Consider the following 15,260-nt stretch of genomic DNA (forward strand, 5'->3'; position numbering starts at 1 on the left):
CACAGTCCTACTGGACAAGAGTGCTTTTAGAATGTAATCTTAAACTTGCAGTGTTCACCATTTCAATTTTCTGTTTTTCCCACATTCTGAATTAACAGTTGTGTTACACATGTTACTGTAAAATATGTACTCAGCTCTTGGCATGACAGAAACTTTATACACAAAAATGATTATACATAAAAATGAATTTAACTGCTTCAAGTCTCTGATTTTTATGTATAAAATGACACTGCTCAGAAGACAAAATTTCATACTAACAGCAGCTTGTTTTATTTGAACAAGCTGAAGCCTAAATAATAAAAATCAGAATCAAAATTTTCCACTAATATCTTACTTCAATTTTTATTCATATATGAAAGGTTTCCATAATCTAACTTTTTTACATCCTAAACACCTGCAAATTTATTTTAAGCATATCCTATTATTATAAATACAAACTGATCATTAAAAGTACATTGAACTAGAACTCAAAAAAAGTTTCCCAGCTTTCATTTATCTTTTTTTAATTTTCCTTTTAAAAATATCAAGATGAAACAAAAAACCAAACCCACTGCCGTCCAGTCGATTCCAACTCATAGCAACACCACAGGGTTTCCAAGGCTGTAAACCTCTACACGGAAGCAGACTGCCACACCTTTCTCCTACGGAGCCTCTGGTGGTTTCGAACCACCAACCTTTCAGTTAACGGAGGATTCGCTTTAACCACTGCGCCACTAGGGCTCCCTATCAAGATGAAAAATAGTACTAATAGTGATGAGAAGAAGGATGACTGGTTGTCATGTATGCCATTCTTCCTCTCCCCCTTGTGAAGTCATCACCAAAATGTGGGTGAAAAATACTGCTTTTTCTTCCTTCAGGCGTTGAAAAAATATGGCTCATTTAAAAAAGCACACAATAAATATACCTATGTATCTACCCCCAAAATGGGGTATGTTTACATTACCATAAAATAGGAAGTGGATTAAGTGTGTAATATATAAAAGTGTATAGCCTGTATTTTACCATTATATATATAAATTCTAATAGAGTAGCAATTTTACTTTTTAAAACACGCTGAAAATTAAAAAGGAGCGTAAGGAAGACTGCCATCAAACATGCAAATTCTCAAATTCAAAACACTATTTTAATAGCACTTGTTTAGTATCACCATTTTAATAACACTTGAAACAGTATCACTTGATTACAACTTAAACCAAGATAAATTAGTGTTTAAGAAAAGGTGTCACTTTGGCCCTTCTTATGGGTTGTATTGTTGCATTGTCCAAAACGACTGGCTGAAGTTCTAACCCCCGGTACCTGTAAATGTGAGCTTATTTGGAAATAGGACCTTTGCAGATATCATCAAGTTAAAATGAAGTCATAAAGGATAGAGTAGGCGCTTATCCAATGACTGGTATTCTTTTAAGATAAGGGAAATTTAGACACAGACGTACAGGGGCCAAGTGACCACTGATAATGAGACAGGAGTTAATGCAAGACAAGGAACGCCAAAGATTGCCAGCAGCTACCAGGAGCTACGAGAGAGGCATGGCACAGATCCTCTCTGAGTCTCCAGAAGGAACCAATACTTTTGATTCCTTCTTGGTCACCACCTTGATTTCAGACTTCTAGCGTTCAGAACCATAAGAGGATAAATTTCTCTTGTTTTACTAAACCACCCAGCTTGTGGTACTTTGTTACAGCAGCCCTAGGAAATGAACACAGCCCTGTTTTTTCATCTAAGGCAGACAAATTACACAAAGTTTAGTTCAGAAGACAGTGCAAAACAAAAAGCAGCAAGTCAGATTGAATACAATAACTAAAATTCTTCTGGGTGATGGTGGAACTGTCTTTCACAGCTTTTTCTTAATATTTTCTAAAATAAATAAGGTTTATTCAGAAGTTCTGACTCTTTAATTGGGTGGTCTCCTAAGCTGCTTCTGCGGAATGAGAGAAAAAATAAAGTATTCCTAATAACACTATCCTAATTATGTAAATTATTTCTTGGGAATAAATAAGCATTTTCTACCATTTGACTCTTATGGTTTGTTTGTTTTTAATTGTATAGCAAAAGTCAGTATCAGATAATGCTCTCAACCACAAAATCAGAATAGGGGGCCCTCAATGAGACAGATTTGAAAGCAGACCAAAAAATCTGCAGCTTTGTACTTCCAAAAGAACAGGGAAGAGATGGTGGGGGGAACGGGGGAAGAGAAGAGAAGGGGCTTGAGAAAGAAGAGGAGAGACATCATCTTATTAGAAGTATGGACATCCCTTGGAGCTAGACTGGGGTCCAGGAAAAGGCTGCCTTCAAAACGTATACATATTCTTTGTAGTTTTTTAATAAGCAAATATTAGTTTTCAAAGTAAAAATTTATTAAAGCAAATCTATTTAAAAAAAAAATAAAACGTTGCCATCAAGTTGATTCGGACTCATAGCGAACCTAGAAGACAGAGTGGAACTGTCTCATAGGGTTGCCAAGGTACAGCTGGTGAAGTCAAACTGCTGACCTTTTGGTTAGCAGTCGAGCTCTTACACATTGGGCCACCAGGGCTCCAAAATCTAATTACACTCCAGCTTAAATCTTTTCAATGGCTATTTCCCACAGGAATAGAATAATATTCTTTTCTAGGAATGGAGCCCTGGCGGTGCAGTGGTTAAGCACTGAGCTCCTAACTAAAAGGTTGGCAGTTCTAATCAACCCGCAGCTCCTTGGAAACCCTATGTAGCAGTTCTACTGCCCTATAGGGTCTCTATGAGTCAGAATCGACCAGACAGCAACGGGCTTGGTTTTCTTTAATTCTAGCAACAGAATGGCATGAGATGTGAGGTGTTTCATGATCTGGCCTGTTTTCCTGTTCAGCCCCCAATTTTACCACATTCTGCCTTGCAACTCCCGCCATTCTAAGCTGCCGCAGTTATAACTGTGCTGTACTTACTGATGCATACTATAGTTACCTCGTTTATCCTAGCTTATTTTTCTACAAAAACCCAGGTGGCATAGTGGTTTAAGAGTTTAGCTGCTAACCGAAAGGTCGGCAGTTGGAATCCACCAGATGCTTCTTGGAAACCCTATGGGGCAGTTCTACTCTGTTCTATAGGTTCACTATGAGTTGAAATCGACTCGATGGCAACGGGTTTGGTTATTTTTTCTATGATGTACTTGCAGTCCTTAGATATTCTAAGTACACTGGGGTTTTCTTGACCAGTTATTTAGTAAGCGGGGAAGAGATTTATAGACTAGAAAAATATATATTAACATTTTAATAGTAAGAATTAAATCTAACGATCAATCCTATTTTAACTTTAACATAGTTTAATAAAAAACAAATTAGACTGGTGCTTCAAGTGCCAAATTTCATTCCTAGGTTTGAGTTTTTACAGTCAGCATTGAGTTACTTAGACAAAGTAATTTTACTCAATCTATAAAAATGTCCCTTAACCACTTACATATATATACATAGAGAGAGAGAGAGGGAGGAAGAGAGAGGGGGAGGGAGGGGGAAGGGAGAGAGAGGGAGGGTCTTTCTCTACTTTTAAAAAATCAAAATATAGAAAGGTACAAATGCTTTTTTGTTTTTTCTTGGGGGGGGGGGTTGTTTTGTTTCTGCCTTTACAGTACCTCAGAAACGCCATGACAAACATTTGTTTAGGAAGAAAACAAAATGAGAAGCCTTAGCTATATCACTTTTTCTGTATATTGTATGACCTCAAATATAACAAAGGCAGTTCCTGTACAAAAGACGGATGAGAAGACAGGAAGGGATAGGAGCTGGATGAATGGACATAGGGAACCTGAGGTGGAAAGGGGGAACATGCTGTCACACTGCAGACTGCAACCAATGTCACAAAATATGTGTATAAATTTTTGAATGAGAAATTCACCTAAAACTATATATATACATAAAACAAAGGGTAATACACAGTACCATAAGCAACATTTACATAAACTTATAAAAATATATCCTATTCAAAAGATATATGTATACCAGTAAAAGAGCTTTTTTCATACGATTGTTCCTTAAACACTCAAAACGAATCTTCCAGGTCCATGGAGCTTTTCTAAAGAACACTTACCTTGGTGATGCACTTGACTATCTGAAATGTATCTTTTAGCATTTTTTTCCTTAACACTTGTAGGTGACGAGAGGTTGGCCACTGAAGACTGGCCAGAAGACTGTAGTGTAGTTTCAAAATCAGATGAGCAGTAAGAGTAACGGTGTTTGCCTGAATTTCTTTCTTGATTAGTATCTGGACTTTTTGCTCTTTCCTCCATTGTTTTAAAAAATGGCCTCTATTCACTTAACTTCACAAGGTTCCTTTCTCCAGAAGAGTCCATGACAACACTGAAGAGCATCTTTATAGTCTTCAGAACCTGGCGATAATACTCATTTCTGTACAATTTGCTTTCTCCATATATCCAGCAGTCCCAAATTCATATTAGCAACCAGAAGATACACTTTTTTTCCCCTACAATTAAGGAAGGGGGAAGGAGACTCATCATATAGTCATGAAATAGTCCACCTTTAGATTCCTACAGATAATTACAATGAATTTACTAAAAGCAAAATATACTGTTTGCGTTTTTCTAAAAGATAATACAATTTTATTTATTTGTACTTTCACATATAGTTACAATAGTTGGAGAAAAGATGTGATCATAACCTATTTAGATAACATAACATACTAAGTACCTGACATAAAAATGCTTCTCAATAAATGCTAACCAAATTTGACTCCTTGAACCTTAAGATTTATAGTAAAAGTAAATGCTGATATTCAACAAGTAATAATGATAAAATCTCCAATTTTTTTTGAGGCAGGGAACTGGCTAATAAGAACCAAGAAAAATATCTAAGATTGACTACATAAAAAATATACAAGTATACGAAAAATAATCAAGTAAATTAAAAGAAAAAATATTTGCAAACATGACAGAAAAATAGTAACCATTCTTATTTTGAACAAATACCTCATGCCCATCCCATTAGAAAAATGAGGTCAAAAGTTAAATGAGCAAAATGGATGATGAGTCCCAAAACAAAAAAACAGAAATATGAAAAGATATTAAAAAAAAATATTTTCCACAACCATATTGTTGGTATTTAAGACTAGTTAAGTTCACATTGTGAGATAAAGCAGATGAGTAATTTTGTTGGGAATAATAGTAGTAACTTTCTTAGGGAACTGTTATATAAGATTAAACAGGATAATTTAATAACTATCACACAACAAGCAGCAATTCAATTTAGAATTCAGACACATAAAGTTGCTCAATAAATTCTGACTAGTGTACCTTGTCAAAGACTTTCAGCCTAAATTCCAGTAATATAGTTAGAAGTTGATTATACAGTATTGACAAGGATTAATTCTGTTTATATGCATGTATCAGAAGTAGCTTCCTAGGACTTATCCCATCTAAGAGTTATGGTACAACTTTGTACAGCAAAGGGAAGAATCTGCAAAACAAGATTACCTGCCACTCCTCCTCTGCAATGCTCTCATTCTCTCCAACCATCAAAATACCATATGTACATAGTAGTAAAAAAAAAAAAAAAAAAAAGGGAATATTCTCTGTCTCATCATTCAAGTCCTCCTCCCTGGAACAACCATTATTTAATGGTTTATGCTTTTATGCCTTTCCTATTCCTTAAATTAGCAATTTTAGACTATGATAAACAAGGACTTAACTTACACCTCATAGTAAATGGCTGCAACGTGCAACCTCATGTTGCTTCTGAGGATTTTTTTTTTTTTTAGTATTTCTAATTGTCTTTTTTCCTTATTGAAAGGAACAAACATACACTTCTTATCATGTCACTAATACCTACCAGCTTTTTACTCGTTCTATCTATGGCCTACAATCCATTCCATTCTTAAAGACACTTTTCTTGGAGACCAATGATTTCCTATTCTAATTTAAACCAATTACTTTTTAGACCTGTTGCATCACTATCATTCTGGAATTATTTTTATTGGACTCCTGAGATAGTTCCACTATTTCTTACAGCACATGTCATCACCTTTATTAGTTTTTATCATCATTTTGCAGGTCTGTATCTTCACGTAACCTCTTCACAAAGTGTATATGGGTCGGAAGGTAAATGTTCTGAGTCCTTGCATGCCTGAGAATGTCTCTATTTTGCCAAGTTCTTCCATGCCTGACAATCTTTATTTTGTCCTCACACTAGATAGTTTTCATAGGCTGTGAACTCTAGGTTAAGCCATTTTCCCTCAGAACTCTGAAGATACTGCTCCACTGTTTTCTAATCATCAGTGTTTCTGGTGAGACATTTGTTATAATCATTCTATTCATCAACATATATATTTTTGAACTCCCACAATGTACCAGTAAGAGATAAAAAAGAAAAAGAAAAATCCCTGCTCTCATGAAGCATACATTCTAGTCATGCTCATCTGAATGTCATTCGGTTGAAGCATTTTTTTTTTTTTCTTTGTCCTCCCTAGAAACATTTAGAATTTTTCTCTGTGAATACTGGAATTTCACAATGATGTCCCCAGGTGTGAGTCTTTTATTGTATTGGGCCCTTTTGTTCCCCTCTGCATAATCTTTTATCTTTAAGCATTAGAAACTTTCTTATACTACTTTTCTGATAACGTCCCCCCTCTATTTTCTGTTTGCAACTTCTATTGGTTAAAAAACGGATCTTTCTTTTCTATTTTCAAACAGTTTTACTCAAATTCATCTTCTAAACCATCCAATTTTGTTTGAATTTATATAAATAAATTCTTCTTTTCCAAGACCACTTTCATGTTCTGAGTTTAAATAATTATTCTATTCCTGATTTACTAAGGCAATATGTTTTCATTTCTCTGAGAACACTAGACACTTCTTCTTTGTTTTAAAGTCTCTTCTGATATAAGAATTATCTGTTTCACGTGGAGTCACTTTTTTTGTATATCTTGAGCCTTTTCTTTATATGCGGCTGGATTTATTTCTCTGAAGGTAATTTCTGGTTTTTTAAGAAAGTGGAAAATGGAAGAGTGAATAGGAACTCTGTCCATGTGATTATGGCTTCCTGATGGGCATGCTTTGCTTTAGGATGAACAGCAAAGAATCAGCCATTAATTACACAGGAACTCCTTAAAAGCTGGAATGAAGAACGCTTATATCCAGACACAAATGCTCACCGTGGCAACTTCTCTAATGTTTTCTTAGGTTTTATTTCCAGAGGAAGTATCTCCGTAGTTTTTTTTTTTTCTGCTGCCTTAATGTGTCCTCTAAAATTATAATTATTAAGGGAAGTATTTCCTTAATAAGAAGCCCTAGTGGAGCAACGGTTAAGCGCTCAACTGCTAACCAAAAGCTTTGGTGGTGCGAACCTACCCAGCAGCTCCACAGGAGAAAGACCTGGAGATTTGGTCCTCTAAAGAGTACAGCCTAGAGAATCCTATAGGATTAGTTCTACTCTTTCGCATGGGGTCCCTATGAGTCAAAGTTTTCTTAATAGCAACAGCAAACTCAACAACCCCAGGAAGCCTAGAGAATCCTATAGGATTAGTTCTACTCTTTCGCATGGGGTCCCTATGAGTCAAAGTTTTCTTAATAGTGACAGCAAACTCAACAACCCCAGGAAGCTAGGGAACATTTTCTAATCTTTGTCAAAGTTCTGATTACTTAGGTTCTATTCTGGTGGCACACTGGTTAAGGGCTACGGCTGCTAATCAAAAGGTCAGCAGTGTGAATCCACCAGCCAGCCACTCCTTAGAAACCCTATGGGACAGTTCTACTCTGTCCCGTAGGGTTGCTATGAGTCAGAGTAGATTAGATGACTAGGGCTATTCTAATCTAAATAAACGTGTATTATTTTACATTATGTTACAATTCCTCGTAACATTTTACAAGTATTCCTGAGGAAATACAGCAACCCAAGATTTAAACTCACCTAGAAAATGAAAACTTAGAAATTTGCAAAAATTCATTTAAAAAAAATTTGTCATTAGTCCTTGTAGAAACGCTAACAGTGCTATAAAAAAATAAAATAAAAAAGTAATAATAATAACTAAAATAAGAGGTAAATAATTGAAAACAAGTTTCCTAACTTGTTTTCAACTATTTGAAAAAAAAACAGTATGAAAAATAAGACCAAAAAAGAGGAAAAAACAGATAAACATGAAGTAAACAACTATTCAAGTAACAACTTAATTTTTTTATGAAGTACAAAAAATTTTAAAGAAACAAAAATAAATAAATACTACAAATTTATAAAATCATAAAAATTTACCATCGTAAGGGATCCTAGGGAATGATCTCGTAGTTCAACTCCCTTCTTTGTAAAGATTAAGGAAACTAAGGCCCAGAAACGTGACTTACCTAAAGTCACAAATTATTTATTTAAGGCCAAAGTTTAGTTAGTTAAACTTCAAACAGACAAGTTTTTCGATCCCTAGCTGAGTGACCAAGTCAATATTTCAATATCAGATGAGAACTATCTATTTTTGAAACCACCTCCATCTTCATCAATCCCATACTCTTTGCCTTCCCCCTGCTAAAACAAAAGCAGCATTTTTGCTCCTTTTAAAAAGTAAGCCTTCCCGAAGACAACTCAGCAGACATGAAAGGAACTGGACAGTGGGTGGGAGAGAGATGCTGATGAAGAGTGAGCTAATTATATCAGGTGGACACTTGAGATTGTGTTGGCATCTCATGTCTGGAGGGGGGATGGGAGGATAGAGAGTGGGAAGCTGGCAAAATTGTCACGAAAGGAGAGACTGGAAGGGCTGACTCATTAGGGGGAGAGCAAGTGGGAGTACGGAGTAAGATGTATGTAAACTTATATGTGACAGTCTGACTTGATTTGTAAACGTTCACTTAAAGATCAATAAAAAAAAAAGTAAGCCTTTAAAAAAAAAAGCCTTTAGCCCGTCTTTTTTCCCATATCCTTTCTCTATTTTGCCTGTTTTCTTCTCTTTTTAATTGTTGTTGAAAATACATACAGCAAAACATATACCAATTCAACAAATTTATGTTTAATTTAGTGACACTGATTACATTCAAGTTGTTCCTCCCCCCATTAACATAAACTCACTGCCCCCTAAGTTTACTATCTGACCTTTAGAGTTGATGTCAATTTGATCCCATACAGACTGTTCTTTAAAATTGCACAATGCTCAAGGCAAACATTCTTTACTAATTAAGCTAACTTATTATTTGGTTTAAAGAAGACTACCTGTGATATTTTTGGTTTAATGTTTAAAGATCATCTCAGGGCAACAGTTTTCAGGGGTTCATCCAGCCTCAATGGCTCCAGAAAGTCTAGATTCCATGAGACTTTAAAATTCTTTTCCACATTTCCACCCCTTTTTGATCAAGATTCTTCTATAAGTTCTTTGATCAAAATGTTCAGTAATGGTAGCCGGGCATCATCCAGTTCTTCTGGTCTCATTTGCCTTTCTGTCTCAAGGCAATGTTAAATCTTCCCTCTTTCAAATAATTAGTTAAGTCTTACTCAAGTCTCTAAAATTCCTAAGAACAAGGAAAAGTTACCAAACCCAAGTTTTGCTCAGAACCATCACCATGGTAAAGTTGGAATACTTTCTCTGCATTAATTTTAAATATCTGAGAAACCCAATGGGTCTTCAGACAAAATAAGCTTCAATTGCAATTATACCAATAATATCTGTTCGACTAATATAAAAAATAACAATATTACTAAGGAGTGAAAACAAAATTCTTTTTCTCTTAAAAGAAAAAAGTTATCTAGGTTAACAGATAAAAACACCAAATATTTATATTCCACGTATAGTTCTAATTCAACTATATTATTCCAGCTAACTCAAACTAATTCTTCAAGACTGAGAATACATCATTTAATATCTGTTCATCTGTGTCTCCCATCCGTAAAGAGGTGGCGGGGGGGGGGTGTATTCCATTAGTCCACTCAATGATACTCTAAGAATTAGATAAAAAAAGCAACAAAAGAAAAACTGTAAGTCTTGCCCAATTACAATTCCTAAGGACTGTTTTTTTTTTGTTCCTAAAAATGACCAAGAGTGCTATTACGGTGATACTAGAAATCAAATCTAACTGTCATCTGTCACCCACGTAAACTTCCTTTCTTTAAAAAAAAAAAGTCCAAAACAGTATATGTCTCACATAAGAGATCAGAAAAAAAGATTAGCCAAAAGGTCTCTCAGTACCAGAATGTTTCCTTTATCCAGTTTTAAATTAATCAGAAAGTAAATCTGAGCTATTCAGCCCACCGTACAGAAATGATCATGATCATCTGATTCATGTGACTCTAAGAAAGCTTCTTAGTTTTAAGGAAAACCCAAAACATCAAGGAACTGTTAATTACCTGTCATTTTCCTGCGCTCTGCTTCTTTGTATAAAACATTGCTGCCTGGCTACCACTGCTACTAGCAAAAGAGCTCAAACAAAAGGCAACTAGACGAGTATAATGAAAATAAACTAAAAGAGAAAAAGAGAGAGATGACTAAGATTTCTCCCCCCAAAAAGGAAGATAAATAACTAATGATGAGATAAAACTAAAGGATGAGATTTAGTAAAAACTGAACAGCTGTATTAAAACTACAACTGCTTCTTTCCTATAAAGAAAAACTAAATAAAATTAAGTAAAATTTTTCCCCTCCTCTACTTGAATATTCCATACATTCCTACAAATTTTTTTACCCTACTACACTTATTTGCACAACACCTGCATTAAAACCAAAAAAACCAAACCCGCTGCCACTGGGTCGCTTCTGACTCATAGCAACCCTGTAAGACAGAGTAGAACTGCCCCATAGGGTTTGCTCTTGCTTAAAAATTAAACTATGTTTAGATTTTAATTATGGTTTCCTAGACCCTCAGTCAAATCACAGTAAATGCCAGACCTAAAAATAAAAGCATAACCAGCTTATCTTAAACAGCATTTTGAAACACTGGGTCAAATTAAAGCTACTTAACAACTACAGTATGTATCTTCAAGGTTTACCTTGTCAGCAAAATGGAAACATCATAAAATGTTCATTTACTCATTCATAAAACATATACTGAACAACTACTAAGTGTCAAGCATTGGACTATGGATGAAGCTGGAAATACAAACATTAAGTTAACACAACTGATCCTACCATTAAGAAGCTCCCAGCTAAAAGGGGAAAGAATGCAACAGCATAAGAACTAATGATCTATTGAAAGATAAACTAATTTGCTGCATAAACTTTGACCTAAAACACAACAAAATGTTTAAAAAAAACTAATGATAAAGGGAAGTAGAGGAGGCTAAGTAAACTCAGAACTAAGATTAGAGGACAGAACAGATTTTGGGAAGGTTTTCCAGAGGAGATAATGCCTAAACTGAATCTTAAGGTATTAGCTGGCATTAGGCACAAGTATTATTTTGATTGTGCCTGTGTGTGTTGGGGGGGGGGTATGTTTTGGGAGGGGTAAGGGTAAGGGGTAAGCTGGGGTAAGTAAGAGGACAGTTGGTGAGGGAAGACCCTATTTCAGTAACAGGAAGCAGAATGTACAAAAGCAAAAGGCATTAGATAAGTGTGGCACCTAGTCAAACCACAAATAGTTGATAACTTTGCTGTCCAATACAGGGACTGCTGAGCACTTGAAATTTGGCTAGTCAGAATACAGATATGCCATAAGTGTAAAATACACATGGGATTTCGAAAATTCAGTACGCAGAAAAGAATATAAAATATCTTTAATAATTTTTTTATACTGAATGTATGTTGAAATAAAACTTTGGATATATTCGGTTAAATAAAATATATTAAGATTAATTTCACCTACTGGTATTTTTTATGTGGCTACTGGAAATTTTTAAACTATGTATATGGCTCACGTTATATTTCTGTTGGGCAATGCTGGCTGAGAATGACTATTACTGGCTGGGGGTAGTAATGAAGTAATAAAAAGTGAGGCTGGGTCAGCTAGGAGAGATTATTACAAGAATCTTTATGTCACACAAAGAAGTTGATTGGGAAAAAATAAGGAATCTTCAGCAGGATTAAAATGATCAGATCTGACATTTACAAAGATCCAACTTCAATCCAAAGAACTGGAGGGCAATGGGCTGAAGAAAGAAAACCAGCTGGTCTTGATATCAGGTAGACATGATAGTGGTTTGAACTAAAGTAGTGTAACTAGAGATAAACAGTTCAGAATTGATTTCAGAAATGTAAAATAAACTGGACTTGGTGATGAATTAAATGTGGGGTACAACAAAAAGAGAGAAAGAGAAGAGCCTGAATTAATTCCAAAGTTTTGGGCTTGTGCAACAGGTGGATATGGTACTATTCAACCAGACAGGCTTAATGGGGAAAGCGAATGGGCATAATATTGGACACACTAGTTTGGGATGTCTGTGGGAAATCCATGAGGAAATACCAAAAATTATCTATGTGTTTGGAGCTAACTCAAGATTTTCAAGACAGAGATAAAAACTTGAGTTTGGATTAATAAAGTATGAGGTAGAAGCCATGGTAGAGAATGAACTCAGCCAAGAAAAGAACATAAAGTGAAAAGAAGCCTGAAGACTGAAGCAACAATTAAATGGTGGACAGAGGAGGAAGACTCCAAAAGGAGATGAAGAATGACAGGCAGAAGAACCAGGAGAGGTTGTGTTATGTGCAGGTGAGTCAATTCTGACTCATAGCGCCCCATTAGACAGTAGAAGTAGCCCACAGGGTTTCCAAGTAGCGCCTGGTGGATTGGAACTGCCAATCTTTTGGTTAGCAGCCTAGCTCTTAACCGCTTTGCAACCAGGACTCCTTGGAGAGAGGGTAGCATTTGTATTATAACCAGCTTTTACTATGTCTTACAGAATTTGGTTCCATGGTTTGTTCAACATAGGGATATGCCTTTAACAAAAGAAGAAAAATTTCTTTTCCAAGGTCATCAATTACTTTTAATATTTGAAATGTCTCTGTGTCAATTTTGAGAATCAAAACAAACTATTATCTCCTATTAGGTGTTAACAGTCAGTATGCAATAAAATCAGACGTGAAATATTTAAAATAGTAATATAAAATTTAAATGCAGAACTATAACTAGAGAAAATATGGATTAAAGTAACAACCATGCTTCCTTAAAAACAAAACTGAAAGAAAAAAAAAGAAGAAGAATGTAAAGACTCTCCAGAACCTTAACCTTTTTTCCAATTTTACCTTTTTCTAGACTGCATATAGCCCACCCCACTACCTAGAAGAATCATTAAATGACTTTTACCCCAAAGAGACATATAATCCAAGATTCTTAGCCTAAAGTTAAAGGATGGGCAAAAATATATGTATGTGTTTAATCGTACTTTCCTAGAGAGAAAAGCCAAAACTTTCTTGACACTTTCAGAGTCTATGACTTAAAATATAAGAAATCAGCAATTAATTTTAACCCCATTCAAACCACTTCAACGCAGCCCAATGAACAGCTCACGCAACCACATCCTCATTCACTTTAACAAATCATCCAATATTTTTATTGATCTCTTCTAGTATATGTATATGTAAAAAAGGAACATATTAATAAAATTAACCCTCACAAAAATAAATCTATTATTCCCATTCCCAAAAGAAAATAAAAACTGACACTAGGTAAAGTAAATCAGTAATTTGTCCAAGACCACAAAGTGAACAAAAGAATTTAAATTTAGATGAACTGGGCCGCCAGTACTCTTAGTCACTGTTAAACACTGTCCCTTGGGCCTCCCAAGGTAAAACACCGAGTATCTGAGCATACACTCCGACTTCACCTATGCCAAGAAGCCACATTTTTTACCAACCATTTTTCCTCCTCTTATCCCATCCTTGATGAATGTGTAAAAAAATTTACAGCCTGAGCAGATGTGCCTTTCCATTCTAATCACAGTCTTAATCGCCTATTATCCCAGAGCCTCCTTCACCTTCTTTGGCCCTTCCCATCCTCAGTCGCCACAGGCTTCCAAGCTTTTCAATAACTTCTAATCCCTTCTCTAGGTTGGCCTACACTGCACTCCTTTCTCTTCCCGGTCCCATCAGAAGACCAACCTTCCCCAGGCTCCTTCTCTTCGGTCAGCCTCCTTCCTCCCGGCCCCTTCCCAACTAGGATCTAGAATTACTTTCCTAGGACTCGTCTCACCAACACCTTTCCTCCCCTGTCCTCAAATCGTCCCCAATCCCTAATCCTTTCATCCTCCCACTTTAACATCTCCACTCACAAGCTCCCCAGCCTCGAACGCCCCATGGGCAGCTCCCCTACGCTCCGATCTCAGCCTCTCCTAGCACCCCTAACTCTCCCTCAGTCTCCACGCCCACCGCAAAGACCACCCCCAACCCGCCCCGGCCCTCACCAGAGCCGACGCGGCGTCCCGCCTCCTTCCTGTCCCTCATCCGGCCGAACCCCTCGCCCAGACCTCGACGTCTGCCAACCAAAGACCGTGTGCTTCTGCGGATGCTGCGATCCTGCGGGGCGGGAGCCGAGGTTGCCGGGATTCGGAAAGTTTAAACGAGAAGCAAGGGTGGGGGAGGCGGCTCCAAGGAGGCGTTGGCGCGGCGGCTTCGGCTCCAGGGTAACGGAGGCGGAGGCCCAGACTGCTCTGCGGCACCACCGCGATGTCTCTCCCCAGCTCTCATTGGTCTCTGTCTCCAGATCGCCCTTTCTATTGGTTCCACTGGTACTAGAAGGCGGGACGATGAGTGCGAGAGAAAGTGGTCATTGGTGCTCTGCTCTAGGGAGAGCGCCGGCCAAGAGAAAGAAAATCGTCCGCGACGAGGTCCTCGGACCTCGCCAGGCGCCTGCGGGCTTCGCTTAGGGATACGCGACCGCGGAGCAGCCTCGGCCTTAGTGTGGAGGGAGAGGAGGGATACGAGGGATACGGGCGGAGGCGAAACGGCATTAATTGTAGAATTTGGCGACAGCATAATTGAAATTTCGTTGTCTCGAATTCCTTTTGGAATTGTTTAGTTCGGTTTTTAATTATAAATCGGTTTTAGACAAATAGCTCGTTACCTCTCTGTCTTACTGAAATCGCCGATTTTCTGGTGAATGTGGGGTGGATTCGTGCGCTAATGTGCTTGCATCCTAGTCTTAGCGTTCGCGAATCACTAATGCTCCATGAATTTGGTTTGAAAGTGGTTTTTAGGTGTTGGAACGGGTATTGAATCGCCAGAGTTTTGAGTGGAATGGGACATTTTCACACTAAGAAAAAACGTCCAGTGGTGCATGTCGGTAACGCAGTAAGCGCTGCTGTGTGACCTATTTTCTCATTTAAAAATTGACCTGCATGAATTGCAGGCGCGGGTGCGGCAAAAAGAAAATCCTCTCTTG

General features: G+C 37.1%; 1 protein-coding gene across 1 annotated transcript in view; it reads right to left on the reverse strand.

Annotated features, from left to right (window-relative positions):
- Window positions 1–14,591, reverse strand: part of LCA5 (lebercilin LCA5) — a 44,278-nt gene extending 29,687 nt beyond the window's left edge. Inside the window, exons 1-2 of the mRNA XM_003404382.4 lie at window positions 14,284–14,591; window positions 4,058–4,450 (exon numbers count right to left, since the gene is read on the reverse strand). Coding sequence (XP_003404430.1) covers window positions 4,058–4,256 — 199 coding nt within the window. The 5' untranslated portion in view covers window positions 4,257–4,450; window positions 14,284–14,591. The remainder of the gene's footprint in view (window positions 1–4,057; window positions 4,451–14,283) is intronic.
- Window positions 14,592–15,260: the final 669 nt, after the last annotated feature.

Source organism: Loxodonta africana, chromosome 1 (genome assembly GCF_030014295.1).
Source record: "Loxodonta africana isolate mLoxAfr1 chromosome 1, mLoxAfr1.hap2, whole genome shotgun sequence".
NCBI classification, from domain to species: Eukaryota; Metazoa; Chordata; class Mammalia; order Proboscidea; family Elephantidae; genus Loxodonta; species Loxodonta africana.